The sequence below is a fragment of the Geotrypetes seraphini genome, chromosome 8 (genome assembly GCF_902459505.1).
Source record: "Geotrypetes seraphini chromosome 8, aGeoSer1.1, whole genome shotgun sequence".
Taxonomy (NCBI): domain Eukaryota; kingdom Metazoa; phylum Chordata; class Amphibia; order Gymnophiona; family Dermophiidae; genus Geotrypetes; species Geotrypetes seraphini.
In genome coordinates, this window is record NC_047091.1 from 94,014,031 (window position 1) to 94,033,873 (window position 19,843).

General features: G+C 46.7%; 1 protein-coding gene across 1 annotated transcript in view; it reads right to left on the bottom strand.

The window, feature by feature from the left end:
- Positions 1–19,843, bottom strand: part of OAZ1 (ornithine decarboxylase antizyme 1) — a 46,310-nt gene that overhangs the window by 20,992 nt on the left and 5,475 nt on the right. Inside the window, 2 exon segments of the mRNA XM_033953834.1 lie at positions 6,875–6,961; positions 6,963–7,020. Coding sequence (XP_033809725.1) covers positions 6,875–6,961; positions 6,963–7,020 — 145 coding nt within the window.

The following is a 19,843-nucleotide window of genomic DNA, read 5'->3' on the forward strand; positions in this document are numbered from 1 at the left end:
TCAGAAAGGAGGAAGGTAGATATTGAGGTTTATACTTGGACGAGAGATTCATAAAGGTTGCTGCAGGGTGTGTGGGTTATGAAAAGGCTTTAGGCTGTGGTTGACAGGAATGAGCAATGGGGGGCCCAAAACAGTCTATTGAGGGTGGTGGACAATATTGAGAAGCTGAGTCTGCATCTAAGGGCAGCCCCACTCCTCACCTCCAGCAGCTGTGGCTTTAGCATGTTCTAGAAACCAGACAAAAGCCTTGCTCTACTGCCAGAGACTACAGTAGAAGCTAATAGGAACATATAGGTGGGTGCAGTCAGCATCTCTCCATTGCCTTCCCACACTAGCAAATGCAGCCTGAAGTATCTTTCAGAGACTGCAGCTGTTGTGGGTAGTTATGCTCAAGAAATGAAAAGGATAGACTTATCACCAAAACCCTTTCCCCTCCCTTATTCTATCTAGCGTGCTATAGTCTGTTCCATCAGCTACCACTATTTGCCCAATCTATTCAAAATGCAGACAGTCAAACCTCGGTTTACGAGTGCACCGGTTTGTGAGTTTTTGCAAGACATTCGTAAAATCGGTGCCTCAGAAAGCGAGTTTGACTCGATTTACGAGTGCCACCCCCCGCGATCTGGCCATCCCCCCACCGCGATCTTACATGCTCCCCCGAGCACCAAAACGATATCCCTTACCCCGATTGGGCACCGGCACCAGCACCAACACACAGGACATGCCAGTGCCTGAAGATCCTCCCTCTTCTGTGCTGGGCTGGGCGGTGCATCAGCAATCCTTCCTCTTGCTTGTGCTGGGCTGGACCGGGCCTTGAGCATTTGCACATGCTCAAGGCCTTCTGGTCTCGCTCTTTCTGAGATTCTAAATCTGAGAATCTTGGAGAGAGTGAGACCAGAAAGCTTTGAGCATGTGCAAATGCTCAAGGCCCAGTCCAGCCCAGCACAGAAGAGGGAGGATCTTCGGGCACTGGCATATCCTGTGCATTGGTGCCCAATCGGGGTAAGGGATATTGTTTTGGTGCTCGGGGAGGGAACGACTCGAGCAGGAGGGAAAAAATTATGTTCTTACCTGTTAATTTTCTTTCCCTTAGACGCAGCAGATGAATCCAGAGACCAATGGGATAGCTCACATCTACCAGCAGGCGGAGATAGAGAAACTGATTAACAGGTGGTCCTATTGGCTGGCACTCCTCCTGTCTCATCAGTATAGCCCCTTGCCCAAGCACACGTAACCAGCAATAGGCATAGCATGTAAAAAAAACTTTTCCCATAACAAATCTCAAAATGCAATAATACAGAAAACAACCTGCCATAACAACAAACTGCGAAAGTTGCAAAAGAAAAAACGAGACAATATCCAGAAAGGGTGGAGCTCTTGATTCATCTGCTGCGTCTAAGGGAAAGAAAATTAACAGGTAAGAACATAATTTTTCCTTCTCTAGCAACAGCAGCAGATGAATCCAGAGACCAATGGGATGTAGCAAAGCAATCCTCAATCTGGGTGGGAAGCAAACGCTGTCTCCGCAACAACCGAAGCACAAAACGCCCCTACCGCATGCGCCCCCACATCCAAGCAGAAATGGGGAGAGAAAGCACGCTCGTAAGACCAATTAGCCGCGAGACAAATCTCCTCCAAGGAAAAAAACCTCTGGGCTGAGCCCAAGAAGTAGCCATCGCTCCAGCAGAATGGTCATGAAGTTCTTTCGCCAACTGCTTCCCTGCAAGCAAGCATAAAGAATGTCCTCCTGGACCCATTGAGCGATGGAGGCTTCGGACGCCACCAAACATTTGAGGCGTCCCTTCAAGAATGCAAAAAGGAGATAACAACTAAAAGTCGTAAGAAACCGAGCTCACAGAGAACGCTACGTACATATCAAAAAATGCAGTGAACAAAAGCACTGCTCCCAATTTCCCCTCCCAGGAAGAAGGAAGAAAAAGCGAGCATGACATAAAAGAAAGGATGACACCCCCCTAGAAAGAAATAATGGTACCATCCGAACTGATACCCCATATTTCGGAAATCAGAAATAGGAATCCCCGTTGAACAAGGCCTGCAACATAGAAAACTGTAGAGCTGAAGCCATGGCCACAAGAAACCCCATGTTCAACGGCACAGCCCTTTAGAGTCCCAAAAGACAAGGATGAAATGAAGCCTTCGGTATACTGAGAAGTACGTGAAGATTGTACTCCAAACTGGGCTTTCTAAGAGGCGCATGAATATACCGCACTCTGTTTAGGACCTGAACTACATGAAGCTGAGAAGTAAGCGAAGAGCAATATACCTAGCCCATGTAACAAGCTAAGAATGGCACTAGAAGCTGAAGGGAATTGAACGCTAAGCCCTCGGCAATACACCTGTGCCAAAAAGGAACTCTGGAGTGGTTCAAACATTAAGCACCAAGAAAGGAAAAACCTCCAAAAGGAAGCAGAAGCCACAGGAGAAGACGTCCGTAGCACATGGATAAGAGAAGAGAACAACCTGCTTCGCATAATCCTTACACGTCAGCCAAGATTTTTCATAAAAACTAGGTCGTAATACTAAAGTAGTACAAATATCCATGTTGAACGGACCCTAGGCGAGCAAAGCCGGAGATACCAGGAAACTTCTTAGTCCGGCCTTTGAAAGACTCATCAAATCTGCAAAGTAAGGATGGCGCCGCCAATCCAGAGATTCTATAAATACTGTGCCCGGAAAGCGAGCTCGAGGTGGCAAATCCAAGCCATCGGAAAACACTGAAAAAGAGAAGGCAGAAGGGAGAAAGGAGCCATGCAGCTACCCCCTCTAACTCCCACTCCCTGGGCCCGCCGAAGAAGCTAGGAAGCTTAGAATTGAGACGAGGCCATGAGGTCTAGGTCAAGCAGATCTCACTTCCATAAAAAGAGCTAGAATGCTTGAGCCACAAATCTCAATATCCAGGATGCAGAAGATTACACTATTACTAACATGCACACTTTCCAGAGCGTACACAGCGCTGTACACTGTAACATAAGAAATGGGCCATGCTCAGATTCCGCAGAGAGAAAGTCTATCCAAACTCTTATCCTGATCCATAAAAGGATCTGCCAACAGAAGACGAAGATGAGTCCACCCATTGAAGTAGAACAACTTCACCTGCCAATGAGTACAACACTTACTGCCCAAGCAGTAGAGAAATACCCCCATCTTAATACTGACCAAAAGGACCCTCAGCGGCAATCCGGAAGAATGATCTGAAGCTCCAGAAAGGTAGCCTGACCCTGCTCAAGAGCAGAAGAATGAACAAGTACTGAGTCGCCTCTGAAGACCAGACTCCAGGAGCTGAGGATGGAAGCCACGGAGCCCCCCCCAACCCGACAGCCCGGGATGGTCGGTGATCATGAGATAGTCCAGCAAAGACCGAGGCATGCCTTGAAAAGAGAAATTGCGGAGCCACCAAATCATACAGAGTGATGTAGAAGGAGCATACCAAATAATTAGTGCCCTGAGATACCGGGAACCACCGGAACAAAAGCGACTGCTGTAGCGTAAGAAGGGGAAAGCAAGCCGAAGTCCCCAGTGGAGTCAGCAATATGGATCCCAGAAACTGTACAGAATCCCATACTCTTGGTCATGGTAAGCGAAGAAGAATACCAATCTGAGACCGAGACCCCACACCCAAGTCTCCGGAAAGAAACACATGTCTCTCCTATATGAATAAAAACATCACCCCGATATACCTATAAATAGTACAGGAGAAAAGAGTGCTGTGCAAATTCAAAGATGCACGTGTAAAGAACTGATGAAAAGATATCACCCTTTTCATGTCGGTCAAATGGCCCGACTGGAAGTCGTCCGAATCAAGCAGGCAGTCAAGAAGAAATTAGATGAATCACCTGGTAGCGCCAAAATGGTACCACCGCCCACATCACCTAAAATGTTCGTGTAGCCTTGGGTAGGCAAAATGGCATGTGCCAAAACCGAACGCGCCGCTCCAAGAGAGGCAGGCAAACCAAGTGCCGATTCGGAGTCCATAGAGAAAATGTAAATATACTCCCAGGTTGTCTGCAGAAATGTGTAACCGAGAAACTAATTCAGCAGAATGGGATCCAGCCTGCCCAATGCCCCCTATCTCTGGCACCATGCGGTAAGTGGAACAACGTCCCTTAGTTCCCGAACTACAAAAACCGTCCTGAGGACCAGTAACACTGAAAAGGGAAACACAAAACATAGAGACTCCAAGAACGAACTGGAAAACCTGAGAATGCCAAGATGCAAGCATCCTGAAAAATCTTCACAGCCCTGACCTGACATTATAATGTCTTCTCCCTCATGAGAAAGCCTGAAGAGTTATTGGAAGAAGTCAAGATCCCCTCAGAATGAAGTGCAGAAAGTCAGGGAATGGCAGAATAAGACTGTAGGATCTGCAAGAAGATTCTCCTAGGAAAAATCAAGGTTCACAATGTAAAGAGGAATATACTGGAACCATGAAAACAGTACTAACCCCATGCAACATGAGCGAAATACGTATGTCCTTTAAAGTGAATACGTACTAGACTCAATCAAGATGCTGCATCTACTGCCCCGTGGAAAACAGCATCCTTACAGGTATCAGACAAAGCTCACATCGTTAATGAGAGCTTCAGGGATGAGGCTAACAGACAGTGTGTGAACCTCCATGGGTTTGATAGACTAGGTAACTGGCTCCTGGTTAAAAGGAGCTGTACAGCCTTTTCTGTCTGGTTGGGGGGCCCGTCTAGCATGTGCCATGAGAAAATGGTGACAGGAGAAACCAGCGTGATAAGCATGGAAATCTGAAGTCCAGGCCCCCTCAGAAATAGAGAAAGAGAGTCCTGGCCGCAGGAATATGCGCAGTGTCATTATGCCCATAGAGACAGCCCGAACTTGGAAACTGCTTGTACTACTTTTAGGCATAAATATCCTGTGCCACTACTAGACACATGCAGCTCAGCACAGAGGCCCAAACAAGGACAGTTACCAATAGACAAAGGCTCAATCTGCAGGGACCCCAAGAGAGACAATGAGATACCTGTGTGAAATACAGGGCACTATCTTACTGCTGATCTCACTGTGCCGTGAGTTGCCGTATGTCGCCCCAGTCTGGAGACAAACCGAGACTGGGTGACCTAGCACAGGTCAGAGTCTCTCTGGTAAACCCCTTGAGTGCTAACCCCAGAGTCCGATTAAACAAGCAGCTTCCTTCAAGGGAGTACAGCAGGAACACAGACATAGACATATAAAGCTGCCCAAGCTTGTCCCAAAGCTGGTGAAACATACAACTTGTCTGAACCGGAAAGAAGAGAAGCCTCGGCATACCCTGACCAAAGTCAGCTGGAAACAAACTACCGGAACGCTGCAGCTCTCCCGCCATCGCTGGAGACCCATGTGCACGCCTGATTCTCGCTGACACGTGGCCGCTGCATCAACGCTCCTAGAAAGTCGGATTCGAGCCCTGCAAAATTTACCCTGCCGTGGCTTGCATAGAAAGAAAATCAGACTCGGGGAATAACCAGAAGAACGGCCCACAGCACCGGAAAAAACATATCCCATCTCATGCGCGCTGCTGTAAACTGGCACCTGCACAATCAGCTGCACATGGCCGTGACAAACACTGATGAAAGAGAGCCTCAGAATAAACAGGACTACTGCTGCACTGAAACCCAACAAAGAGAACAAGTACGAGCATGAAATCGCATCGCTACTGCTGCGCTGTAACCAACAAGGAAACAAAGCGCATGCATGCAAAGGGCGGGAAGTCCCGGCTCCCTCCATGGATTTCTAGTCATAAAACATCCATACCTTAAATGTATGATGACCGAACCCACAGTACTAAGACTCCCAAACAGAACCTGAAGTTCAAACAACTGTAAAAGCCAGACATACTCACAGCTTGTTGTTAGGGCCGGCTGAAGCCAGTTTGCAGCAAAAGCATGGCAGAATGTAACAACTGTGGTCTCTTTTTTTCAGAGAAGGGAAAGAAGAAAAAATTTGAGACCCAGTCAGACCCTCTAGCAATGGAGGGAGGGTGAGGCAGGGACAAGGGGGGGCCCAAGTGTAACCTCTAAAGCCGGCACCGTTCAGCCAGACACCCCTGTCTCACTGAAGAGAAAAATCTCAACAGGAGAAATAGCACTGCCAGCTCACTGAAGAGAAATCTCAACAGGAGAAAATAAAGTTCCAGCCACAGCCAGAATTCAGGAGCTAGTTGAATGGCGACCTTTTCCTGCTGGGAGATAAGAGATTACTGATGAGACAGGAGGAGTGCCAGCCAATAGGACCACCTGTTAATCAGTTTCTCTATCTCCGCCTGCTGGTAGATGTGAACTATCCCATTGGTCTCTGGATTCATCTGCTGCTGTTGCTAGGGAAGGGGGGATGCTGGATCGCTGGGGGTATGGAGCAGCAGCCGTGGCCTCAAGGGGGGGAGATGGAGCAGTGCTGGTAGCCTCGGGTGGGGGGGGTTGTGGGAACAAATCAAAGCGAGTTTCCATTCATTCCTATGGGGAAACTCGCTTTGATATATGAGCAATTTGGTTTATGAGCATACTTCTGGAACAAATTATGCTCATAAACCAAGGTTCCACTGTATAGATTTTCTACCACTGTAGTTTACTGTATATTACTGAGCACAACAGGTTGATAGGATCTATAAGTCGGTTGCTCAATCTTATATTTTAAGAAAATTCGCCCAAGGCCCATTTTAAGAATTATAGAATGGACATCAAGAGCTTAACATGTTCTAGAATGATACCAACATTTCATGTAGTTTATAATTAACTGCTTTGGTTTTCAAAAATTCATACAATCGCAAGAGTTTAATATATCAAATATCACACCTAGGATTTTAAGCCATTCATATAAGACTTAATTGATAAATGAACTCTTAAGTACTTACCGAATAAAATAAGTTAGCTGAAAGATTGTGATCCCTCTGATTATTCCCTCGCCCACCTGGGATCTTCAGGGGTGGGTGAGGGACATCAGGAGCACCACCGAGGCCCCGGACCCAGGTTACTACAGCAATTGAAAGAAACCCTGGAACTTCAGTAAAAGAAATGAAAGCTTTAGTAAAGAGTATGCACTTTCTATGATAAAGGGAAAAGCAAGAAATGGTTAAAAAAAAAAATTTAAGTTTTATTTTTGATATACTAAGAGTACAACAGATTGTCCATAGATTAAACTGCTACATAAGCCATCCAGGTTACCAAATAGAGAGATCCAAACACTATGAAGCATATTTGAACATTTTGTCTGCAGAGAGTAGAAGCCGTATCTTAAATGGACTTCAATTGTACATTGTCCTACCTGTTTAAGTTCCGATACTGGTCTGTACACTGTTACAGGTGGGGGGGGATTGGGGGTTAGGGTTGGGTACTTGTATCTGGGTGTCACTGTGGAGGATATAAGATTACAGTCCTCCATGGTAGGTAGCCATTGTTAAACCCATTTTCCCCACTTTTTCAGAAACTGCTGGATGTAACCAAAGCCATTTTTTAAATATTAGGCTTTTTGAGATGGGAAATGAATGGGCAACATTCAGTACCATCTGTCTGAAGCTAAAAGGGATATTATCTTGAAAAGGCGTTCTACAAGTAATATTTTCACACACTATAGTAAGAGTTATGAAATGCATGGAGGAAGTTGAATCTGATTGACCTCTGCTTTAGGCTACAACTGTCGGATCTAAGCATGAAATCAATACCTCGACTAAGAGCTTGGTCTAAACCCAACTGAAGCTATAAATTGAAAACAGAATTAAAACCAAAATTTGATGGACTAAGCTAGTTCAGGGTTTCTCAAACCAGTCCTCAGTTTGAGATAGCCACAAAATAGTCTCATGCATCTTAGTCTGGTTTTCAAGATATCCCAAATAGTCTTGGGATTTACCAAGGACTGGTTTGAGAAACTGATAGTATAAGCATGCATACTGGCACTAAGTGCTTACATAAAATTCAGCATACTTTTGAACTATGCTATACTGTAGTCCAGTATCTCTTAAACTGTGTGCCTCCTGAGATTCCATTGTGCCATGGCACACTGCGGGAGAGGCGCCTGCCAGCTGACTTTCCTACATGGTAGTGCCAGTGCTGGCAGATTCGCCGAAGGCCTGCATGTTTCCCCCTTCTAGCGTCCTCTGGCTTCCCCCCTGGCCTCCCGGTCTCACCTTTAAAGCTAATTACTGCAGCATGCAGAGGATTTCCGGTAGGTGAAATTATTTTATTTTCAATATAGTGATAGAAATGTCAGTTTTGAGATGGGATTTGGGTACTCAGTTGACATTTGTTAGACTTAGGAGGTACTTGCTTGAAGTAGTTGAGAAACACTGCTGTAGTCAATCAGCTGGCGCCAGTGTCTCTCCGGCCCTCTTCCCTGCTGGCACCTCAGGCAGGGCCCATCTGGAGGACCTCTGCACATGCATGACATCAACATGTCAAACACATGCGCGATGTCAGTGACATCAGCACACTGCCTCAAACCATGGCCACTACCTTTAGTGTGCCCCAGCTCAAGAAAGTTTGAGACTCATACTCAAGTCAACCCTTCATCTATTACAGCCTAAAAGTATTAGAGCGAGAGCATTTGCTAAACTTACAGCACCAGTTCATGTTTAAAGACTTGTACAAAACAATTGCTATACTGGGACAAATTGAAGGTCCAACCCTAAACCATTCCTTCTCCTACACTGAAGAAACTATGGAACCAACTCCCCTAGACATTCAAGCTATGGATAGCTTACCACTTTTCTGGAAATTAGCAAAAAAATACTTATTCTCAAACACTCACATACTAGCCTTGAACTTTAAGACCAGACTTAGTGATCTAAAACTAAAACCACTCACCTAAAACTTATTGCCGATGGCAGCACACTGTTCCATAAGGTCACCTTTCAAACACCTCCCAAAATCCCAGTTTAGATACACAATGAATAGGATGAAGGTACCCTAACCCAATGCCTCCAGTTACTTGTGTAACATCTCTATATACCTTCAATGCACTCTGAATGTACCCCTCCAACATACGGCCTCTAATACCTACCACTAATCTAATGCCTCAAGTTGTAAAAGCACCTCTAACCCTTAATCAAATTATCCAGTGTGTTGTGAATATACCCAAAGTCTGTCTCCAGAATATTGTGACTATCACTGTAACCAGTATGCTGTAAATATACCCAAAATATTGTGAATGTTACACTAACCCATTCTGGGCTCTTCAGGATGGGCTATAAAACTAAACTAAACTAAACAAATAAATAAAGTCCAACATCCTGTTTCTAACAGTGGCTAACCCAGGTCCCATATACCTAGCTAGATTCCAAGAGTCTCAGCAGGTACAGCCAGTTCTACCAAAATATAGCAAAGATTAACTTACCTGCTCCAAGGATAGCAGGTGTATATTTGCACACATGGGTGAAATCCATGGAACCCAGTTGATGCACCCAAGTGTATGTCACTTTAAAAGTGAGGCAGTGCCTGTACTTCACATGTCTACCTGCAGGATCTGTAGTTCAGTAACTAAGCAGAGAAGCTAACTAGGGGAGTTGGTCAGGTTGTGAGAATATATACCTGCTATCCTCAGAACTGCTACAGGTAAATCTCTTTGCTTTCTCTAAGGACAAGCAAGTATTCTCACGTTTAACATTAAATATACATGAGCCTGGCAAAACCCGAGGGCTTTAGGAATGTAAGTGCTCAGGAAGAAAATTTTGCAGACCTGCTTGTCCAAACTGAGTGTTGCTCAGTAAGTTAAAGGTAAGAACACAAGAAATGCCACTGCTGGGTCAAACCAGTGGTCCATCCTGCCCAGTAATCACTCACATGGTGGCCCTCAGGTCAAAGACCAGTGCTCTAAATGAGTCCAGCCTCACCTGTGTGAATTCCAGTTTAGCAGGAACTTGTCCAACTTTTGTCTTGAAACCCTTGAGGGTGTTTTCTCTTATAACAGACTCTGGAAGAGCGTTCCAGCTTTCCACCACTGGGTGAAGAATTTCCTTACGTTTGTACGGAATCTATCCCCTTTCAACTTTAGAGTGCCCTCCCATTCTCCCTACCTTGGAGAGGGTGAACAGTGTCTCTACTAAGTCTATTCCCTTCAAGTTCCCTCTGTCTCCTCTTTTCAAGGGAGAAGATAGAGAATGACACAGTGGTTGTTACCCATGGGTAACCCGCCAAAACGGTGAGGAAAAACCTGTGTTCACTGTGGCTATGGGGACAAGGCCATTCACCGCCCCTTGGAGCAGTGAATGGCCTTGTCCCCACAGTTTAAGGGAGGGAATATGAATGGTCACTATTGCGCTCCCTCCCTACTGCCACCGCTGAGTTGAAACAGTTCCCTTTCTCCCCCCCTTGGACAACAGGCCTGGTCCAACTACCTCCCTACCCTTTACCTGTGGCCAGTGATGTCTAACCTGCCTTCTTACAGCAGCCGGCCCGTTTAAGCTGCATGTGGCTGCCATAAAGGTCTTCTGATGCAACCGGAAGTTGCATCAGCATCAGATACGAACTTTACGGCAGCCATATGCAACTACAACACTCTGGCTGCTGTAAGAAGGCAATTTAGACATTACTGGCCACAAGTAAAGGGCAGGGAGATTTGTTGAACTAGGCTTGTTGTCCGGGGGGGAAGGTGTGTGTTAAAGCACCACGAAGGTAAGGGGCAGGGAGGAGGAAACATGGGGTGGAGAGGAAAAGACACTGAAAGGAAATGGGTAAAACAGAGGGGGAGAGAAGGACATGGAGAAGTCAGAGTGGGAGAAGATGCTGAAGGGAAATGGGGAAGAGAGTGGGGAGAAGACGCTGGCAGGGAAGAAGAGATGCCAGGCTATGGGGGAGTGGAGGGAAGAAGATGGGTGCCAGACCAATTTGGAAGGGGGGAGAAAAGGAGGCACAGTAACAGAACAAATGGAAGACAGAGAAAAGACAGTGGATGGAAGGAATTGAATGAGAAGATGAGGAAAGCAGAAACCAGACAAAGGTAGAAAAAAATTATTTTTTTCTTCAGGATATAGTATATTAGTTGATAAAAATTTATAAACAAAGCCCTGCCAGCTGAACATCTTTCTCTAGTTTAGCAGCCAGCACTTTGATTTATAAGTTAGGAATAAGCTAACTATTGCAGTACTGAGGCTTGTATGGATGTTGCGGGGATGGCGACGGGGTGGTGAAAGGAAAGGTGGTGATGGGGATGGTGCAGTGTCAGGGACATATGTTTTCCCTGTTATTCTCTAGGAGAAGAGGCCCAGTTTCTCCAATCTCTCACTGTACGGCAACTCCTCCAGCCCCTTAACCATATTAGTTGCTCTTCTCTGGACCCTTGAGTAGTACTGTGTCCTTCATGTAGTGACCAGTGCTGGACACAGGTGAGGGTGTACCATGGCCTGGTACAGTGGCATGACAACCCTCTCCGATCTGTTAGTGATCCCCTTCTTAATCATTCCTAGCATTCTGTTCGCTCTTTTTGCCGCCACACATTGTGCAGACAGCTTCATCGACTTGTTGATCAGAACTCCCAAGTCTTTCTTGGGAGGTCTATCCAACTACCGCCCCGGACATCCTATATTCGTGCATGAGATTTGTTCCTGACATGCATCACTTTACACTTATCCACGTTGAACCTCATTTGCCATGAAATTGAGGACCCAAGTGGCCACTTTGCAAATGACCTCAATAGAAGAGTGAAAGTGGGCTACTGAAGCCACCATAGCCTGTACATTTTGAACTGCAACACGGTCCTATAATGTCAGCTCAGTCCAAGTATATATCGTCATGTGAAGAATTAGGACACCCCAAGAAATATTCAAATTCTTTAAGAAATGGTCACATATTGATGTCAAACCTTTATTTATCTCTGGAAAAGAATGATGTAATTGCAGGTAAACAAAAGCTTTCCTCGATTTACTCATGAAACAAGATATCACCAAAAATGTATATTAACTGAGGAATAAATTAGGACAGCCTAATAGTTAGGGTTACTCCCTTTTGCTGAAATAACTGCAGCAAGATGCTTATTGTAACCATCTACCAGTCCGACATTGGTCAGAGGAACATTTGGCCCACCCAATGCAGAATTTTCAGTTGAGAGATGTTTAAGGGGTTACTTGCATGTACAGCTGACATGGCATGTTAGCAGTTTTTGAAAAGTCCTCTACTTCTACACTATTTTCTGGAATGGCTAATGTCAAAGTTCAGATTTTTAAATCTCTTACTACAGGGGTCTAACCCCCAGTCCGTGGAACACAGCTGCCTGACGCTGGGCTGCAAGAGAACTGCCAGCAACAGAGACTCACTCAGTGAAGGGCTACATCAAAATGGATGCCCCCTTACTGAGGACACTTTTCAGAATGCTTGGTGTGGCCCAGCATGTGTTTTCCTTATATCTGCACCAGTCTGATGTTGCCCACACCTTTCATGCTGAAAAAACTGCCAGCCTTGGCAGCTATTCAGCAACACTGACCGCAGCTCCCTTTCCTGCTTTCCATGTGCTGTGGTCTGTCTCCAATGCCGCAACTTCCTGTTTCTGCCTGGGTGGACTGTAGCAAATGGAAAGGAGGAAAGGGCGCCACAGGCAATGTTGCTGAATCACTGCCAAGACAGGCACTTTTTTCAGCGTGGTGGAAGGCAAGGGTGACATTGGACCGGCATGGAGAGAAGGATCAGAATGTGCCAGGCCAAGGAGGAAGCCTCCCAGACTACAAAGGGGGGTATTAAAAAGTGCTAGATTGGGGGGGGGGGGGGGAGAGCTTATGGGGCCAGAAACAGAGGACAGAGAAGTGGTGGGCAATTGTCTGAAGGGAAAGAACTTGCCTGGGGTGGTGTGGAGGAAGAAAGAAAGATACTTGAAGTGAACTGTTGGAAAAGAAAGCAGTTGTCTCATGTATGGGCAATGTCACTGACTGAGCCCTGGTACAGACCACTTTAAAAGTGCATCGCCACTAAGTCTTTAGAAAGTTTGCGATAGCCTGAGCCCAAACTGCACATGCGCCTTACTGCCCAACAAAGGGCATGTGGTCTCAAGTTAAGATAAGAAGCCAACCCAGGGAGGTGGGTGGGTTGTGAATCTGTCTGCTGTCCCTGGATAACACCTGTTACAGTAACTGCTTTATCCCAGGACAAGCAGGCATTCTCACATATGGGTGACCTCCAAGCTAAATAAATTTTGTAATACAGATTGGCTGAAGTGCCCATCCTGCCTGGAGAAAGAGTCCAGACAGCAGTGAGAAGTGAAGGTATGAACTGAGGACCAGGTGGCACACCTTTACAGATTTCCTCAATGGGAGTAGATCTGAGGAAAACCATAAATGCTGCCATAGCTCTATTTTTGTGGGCTGTCACAACTCTCCAGTGCCAGTCCAGTCTGAGCGTAACAGAACGAGATGCAGGCAACCAGCCAGTTGAAGTTTTTAGAAACAATTTGTTTGGATCAAGAGACAAAGATGTTTGATGTGGCTTTGTCCGGTCAATGTAATAGGCCAAAGTCCATTTACAGTCCAAAGTATGTAAAGCGGTTTCTCCAGCATGAGAATGAGACTTAGGGAAAAAAAACACTGGTAGAACAATTGACCGAGATGAAATTCAGTGAACTTTCGAAAGATAGTTTGGATGTGTACCCAAAATCACCTTGTCATGATGAAAAACTGAAGGGTGGATCTGCTACTAATGCTTGTAACTCACTGACCCTCCTAGCAGAGGTGAGAGCAATAAGGAAAACCACTTTCTAGTTGAGAAACTTAAGATGAGCTTTAGCCATTGGTTCAAAATGGTGGCTTCATCAAGCGGAAAGTACATTAAGGTCCCAGATGACAGGAGGAGGCTTGAGTTGGTTTGACATTGAAGTCCTTTCATGAATCTGGAGACTAAAGGATGAGCAGTAAGAGGTGCACCCTCAACTGGCGTGTGAAAAGCTGTAATAGCGCCGAGATGAGACAGATGTAAATTTGAGGCCAGAAAGCACAGTTACTTACCGTAACAGGTGTTATCCAGGGACAGCAGGCAGATATTCTTGACTGATGGGTGACGGCACCGACGGAGCCCCGGTACGGACAATTTTAGAGTGATTGCACTCTAAGAACTTGGAAAGTTCTGGTAGGCCGCACCGTGCACGTGCCTTCCCGCCCGACAGAGGCGCGCGGTCCCCAGTTAGGATAAGCCAGCTAAGAAGCCAACCCGGGGAGGTGGGAGGGACGCAAGAATATCTGCCTGCTGTCCCTGGATAACACCTGTTACGGTAAGTAACTGTGCTTTATCCCAGGACAAGCAGGCAGCATATTCTTGACTGATGGGTGACCTCCAAGCTAACAAAAAGAGGGATGGAGGGAAGGTTGGCCATTAGGAAAACAAATTTTGCAAAACAGATTGGCCGAAGTGTCCATCCCGTCTGGAGAATGCATCCAGACAATAATGAGATGTAAGAGTATGAACTGAGGACCAAGTAGCAGCCTTGCAGATTTCCTCAATAGGAGTGGAACGGAGGAAAGCTACAGATGCTGCCATCGCTCGGACTCTATGGGCCGTGACAGAACCTTCCAGTGTCAGTCTGGTCTGAGCATAACAGAATGAAATGCACGCTGCCAGCCAATTAGACAACGTACGTTTAGAAACAGGACGTCCCAATTTATTCGGATCAAAGGACAGAAAGAGTTGGGGAACTGATCTGTGGGGTTTCGTATGCTCTAGATAGTAAGCTAGAGCCCTCTTACAATCCAAAGTATGCAGAGCCTGTTCCCCAGAATGAGAGTGAGGTTTCGGAAAGAAGACAGGCAGAACAATGGATTGGTTGAGATGGAATTCAGAGACAACCTTAGGGAGAAACTTTGGATGTGTACACAGAACCACCTTGTCATGATGAAAGACTGTAAAAGGTGGATCTGCAACCAGTGCATGTAGCTCACTGACCCTCCTGGCAGAGGTAAGAGCAATAAGGAAAAGTACCTTCCAAGTGAGAAACTTGAAAGGAGTGGTAGCCAAAGGTTCAAATGGAGGCTTCATTAAGGCGGAAAGAACCACATTGAGATACCAGATAACAGGAGGGGCTTTAAGAGGTGGTTTCACATTGAAAAGACCTCGCATGAACCTGGACACCAGGGGATGAGCTGAGAGAAGTTTTCCATGAACCGGCTCATGGAAGGCAGCAATGGCACCGAGATGGACTCTGATGGAAGAAGACTTAAGGCCAGAGTCAGACAAAGAAAGCAAATAATCCAACAATGTCTCCACTGCCAGGGAAGTGGGATCAAGATGGTGAAGAAGACACCAGGAAGAAAATCTTGTCCACTTCTGATGGTAACATTGCAGAGTGGCTGGTTTCCTGGAGGCATCTAGAATGGAACGAACGGGCTGAGACAAAAGAGTATCATGAGAAGTCAGCCCGAGAGATACCAAGCTGTCAGGTGCAGAGACTGGAGGTTGGGATGTAGAAGAGTCTCCTGATGCTGTGTAAGCAGAGAAGGAAACAGTGGAAGAAGAAAAGGTTCCCTGGAACTGAGTTGAAGTAGAAGGGAGAACCAATGTTGCCTGGGCCACCTCGGAGCAATCAGAATCATGGTGGCTCGTTCCCTCTTGAGCTTGAACAAGGTTCTCAACATGAGAGGCAGAGGGAAAGCGTACAGGAACAGATTGGACCAGTCGAGAAATGCATCCGCTGCCAGACGGTGAGGGGAGTAGAGTCTGGAGCAGAATAGGGGCAGCTGGTGATTGTGAGGAGCTGCAAAGAGGTCTATCTGAGGAGTGCCCCATTGAGCGAAGATGGACTGTAGAGTGAAAGGATCGAGTGTCCACTCGTGAGGCTGGAGAATTCTGCTGAGCTTGTCCGCTAAGGAATTCTTTTCTCCCTGAATGTAGATAGCTTTCAGGAATAGATGGTGATTTATGGCCCAAGTCCAGATCTTCTGGGCTTCCTGGCACAAGAGGCGAGAGCCCGTCCCACCCTGCTTGCTGATGTAGTACATCGCAACTTGATTGTCTGTGCACAGCAGGAGAACTTGAGGAAAGAGAAGATGTTTTATGCCCTCAAGGCCTTCCAACATCGCTCTGAGTTCCAGGAAATTGATGTGATGCTTCTTTTCCTGGGCTGTCCAAAGGTCTTGAGTTTGGAACTCGTTCAAATGAGCTCCCCAGGCATAAGGGGAGGCGTCGGTGGTGATGACTAGTTGATGAGGAGGTAGATGGAGCAGAAGACCTCTGGAGAGATTTGAGGATATCAACCACCATTGTAGAGACTGACGAAGAGATGATGTGACAGATGTGACGTGAGCAAGGATCCATCGCTTGGGACCACTGAGGAGTGCGCAGGTGAAGACGTGCGAAGGGTGTGACATGAACTGTGGAGGCCATGTGACCCAAGAGTATCATCATTTGCTTGGCAGAGATGGAAAGTTGTAGAAGCACCTGCCGACACAGAGATTGAAGCATTTGAAGACGGTTGGATGGCAGGAACGCTCTCATGAGGACTGTGTCCAAGACAGCTCCGATGAATTGAAGTCTGAGTGGGGATGAGATGAGATTTGGGTAGATTGATCTCAAACCCCAGAAGTTGAAGAAACGATGGTTTGGTTGGTGGCCAGGAGAACAGTCTGAGATGAATTGGCCTTGATTAACCAGTCGTCCAGGTAAGGAAAGACCTGAAGGTGGTGAGATCGTAGAAAGGCAGCCACCACAATCAGACATTTGGTGAACACTCTTGGAGAGGAGGCAAGACCGAAGGGCAGCACCTTGTATTGGTAATGACAACGATTGATCATGAAGTGTAGGTACTGTCTGGAGGCCAGATTGACCGGTATACGAGTGTATGCTTCTTTGAGATCGAGGGAACATAGCCAGTCGCCTTGATTGAGAAGAGGGTAAAGAGTGGCCAGAGAAAGCATTTTGAATTTCTCCTTGACCAAGCATTTGTTTAGATTGCGAAGATCTAGAATGGGTCTTAGATCTCCTGTCTTTTTGGGGACTAGAAAATAACGGGAGTAGAATCCCTGCCCTCTCTGATCTAGAGGAACTTCCTCTATAGCGTTCAGAAGGAGGGATTGAACCTCTTGAAGAAGGAGGGAAGACCGAGGAGTGTTGAAAGCAGACTCTCTTGGCAGACTTTGGGCAGGTGTCTGAAAGTTGAGAGAGTAGCTGTGGCGGATGTTGAGGACCCACAGGTCCGAGGTGATGATTTCCCAACGGCTTATGAAATGAAGGCGTCCTCCTATGGGCTGTGGAAGATGAGTAGAAGGAGGAAGATTGGCTATGTCCAGGAGAACCAAGTCAAAAGGGCTGAGTTGACTTTTGAGAAGAAGGTTTCACTTGCTGTTGCTGCTGGGCAGGTCGAGCAGGTTGCCTCTGTTGTTGCCTCCGACGCCTGGGTTGTTGCTGTGTTTGAGGTAAGGGACGAGCCACAAACCTTCGTTGGTAGGCTGATTGTTGACGAAAAGGCCTAGAAGGTGGGGTCTTGTCTTAAGGAGAGTATCCCATCGAGTCTCATGAGCTGAAAGTTTCTGAGTAGTAGAGTCCATGGATTCTCCGAACAGCTCATCCCCTAAGCAAGGTGCATTGGCCAGTCGATCTTGGTGATTGACATCGAGTTCGGACACTCTGAGCCAGGCCAGTCGTCGCATAGCCACTGACATAGCTGTGGCTCTAGAGGTCAGCTCAAAAGTGTCATAGATTGATCTGACCATGAACTTGTGCAGTTGCAAGAGCGATGAAGTTTGGCGAAAGGCTGATTTCTTACGGTCAGGGAGATTTCTCAAAAGATGACAAACTTTGAATAAGATGCTTAAGATAAAAGGAAAAATGGAAAGCATAGTTTCCTGACCTGTTCGCTAGCATTGCATTTTGATACAGCCTTTTGCCAAACTTATCCATGGCCTTACATTCCCTGCCAGGAGGGACAGAAGCATATACACTAGCCCCCGTGGATTTCTTTAAAGTAGACTCTACTAATAAAGACTCATGGGGGAGTTGGCTTGTCAAAGCCTGGAATTGGTATAACCTTATATAAGGAGTCCAGTTTATGGGGAGCTCCTGGAATGGTCAAGGGTGTCTCTAGATTTTTGTAAAATGTCTCTTAATATGTCATGGAGAGGCAGCTTGAGAAATTCCCTTGGAGGCTGGTCAAAGTCAAGAGCATCTAAAAATGCCTTGGATTTTTTGGATTCAGCCTCCAAGGGAATAGATAGAGTCACACATCTCTTTAAGAAAAGAGGTGAAAGAAGTTGCATCAGGTTTGGAAGATGGATCAAAACCAGAAGGATCCTCGTCCCCTGATGAGGAAAGGCTCTTCTGAATCACCCCACAGATCAGGGTCCCTCACCTGAAAACTGCGGTCTCGTGACTCGTGTGGAGGGTGCTAGGTGTCGAGTTTTATGAGTCGACTTACCAGACCTCTGTGAACCGGTACCGGGAGATGTTAAGGGTTGTGCCGGTGCCGATGTTTGAACAGCCTGGTGTCTCGGTTCCAGTGCCAAGACTGGCATTGATACCGAAGAAGTGATGTGCCCCGGTACCGACAAAGTGGATGCCGATAAAGGGGGCTGCTGCACCGTCGGTACAGACCGGACTGGGATTGGAAGGCTCGGAGTCAAGAGCAGGGAATAGCTGTTGGAGTTGTTCCTTTAGCTGGACCTGCAGGACTGCGGCAATGCGCTCGTCCAATGAAGGCACCGGTACCGCTTTTTTCTTCTGCGGTACCTTGGGTGCCACTCTACACTCCGAAGAGTAACCCGATGTCGAGGGGCTCACCTCAATCGGAGCGGAGCGCTTCCGTGGGCGCCTCGTGGTCGGCAGGATTGGACTCGCTGCTACTGAGACCGGAGGACGCTTCAACGGGGAAGGCTTCTTAGCTGGCTTACCTGTGGGGTGTGACGCCGGCGCGGTATCGACGAAGTAGGTGCCGACTGAGATGGAGCAGACGTCGGTGCCGGTGGTGCGGAATCAGACATCTCGGCGCTGAACAATAACTGCTGCTGTATCTGGCGGTTTTTAAGTGTTCTCTTCTTTAAAGTCGCACAGCGGGAGCAGGTAGACGCTCAATGGTCAGGACCAAGACACTGCAGACACCAGTTGTGTGGGTCTGTCAGTGAAATTGGTCGAGTGCACCGCTGGCACTTTTTAAACCCGGGTTGAGGGGGCATGAAAGTGAATACGACTTCTGCCAAATCGTAGGCAGAGGCCACTAAGAAAGCAAATAGAACGCTAGGTATAATCAAGAAGGGTATTACAACCAGAATGAAAGAAGTTATACTGTCGTTGTATTGGGCGATGGTGTACCTGCATATGGAGTACTGCATACAATATTGGTCACCGTACCTAAAGAAGGATATGGCAATACTCGAGGGTTCAGAAAAGAGGGACACATTTGATAAGGTATGGAAAGCCTTTCATACACTGAAAGACTGGAGAAACTGGGGCTCTTTTCCCTGGAGAAGCGGAGACTCAGAGGGGATATGATAGAGACTTACAAGATCATGAAGAGCATAGAGAAAGTATAGAGGGACAGATTCTTCAAACTTTCAAAAACTATAAGAACTAGAGGGCATTAGGAAAAATTAAAAGGGGACAGATTCAGAACCAATGCTAGGGTGGTGGACACCTGGAATGCACTTCCAGAGGGCGTGATAGGACAAGGTATGGTATTGCAGTTCAAGAAAGGATTGGACAATTTTCTGAAGGAAAAGGGGATAAAAGGGTATAGATAGAGGGCTATATACAGGTTCTGGACCTGATGGGCTGCCGCGTGAGCTGACTGCTGGGCATGATGGACCTCTGGTCTGACCCAGCAGAGGCACTGCTTATGTTCTTATAAGAAATGCTGGACTTGCTGGAGGGGGTGGGAGAGGAGATGGAGTGATGTTGGACTGAGGAATGTGGGGAAATGGAGAGAATTGGTAAGG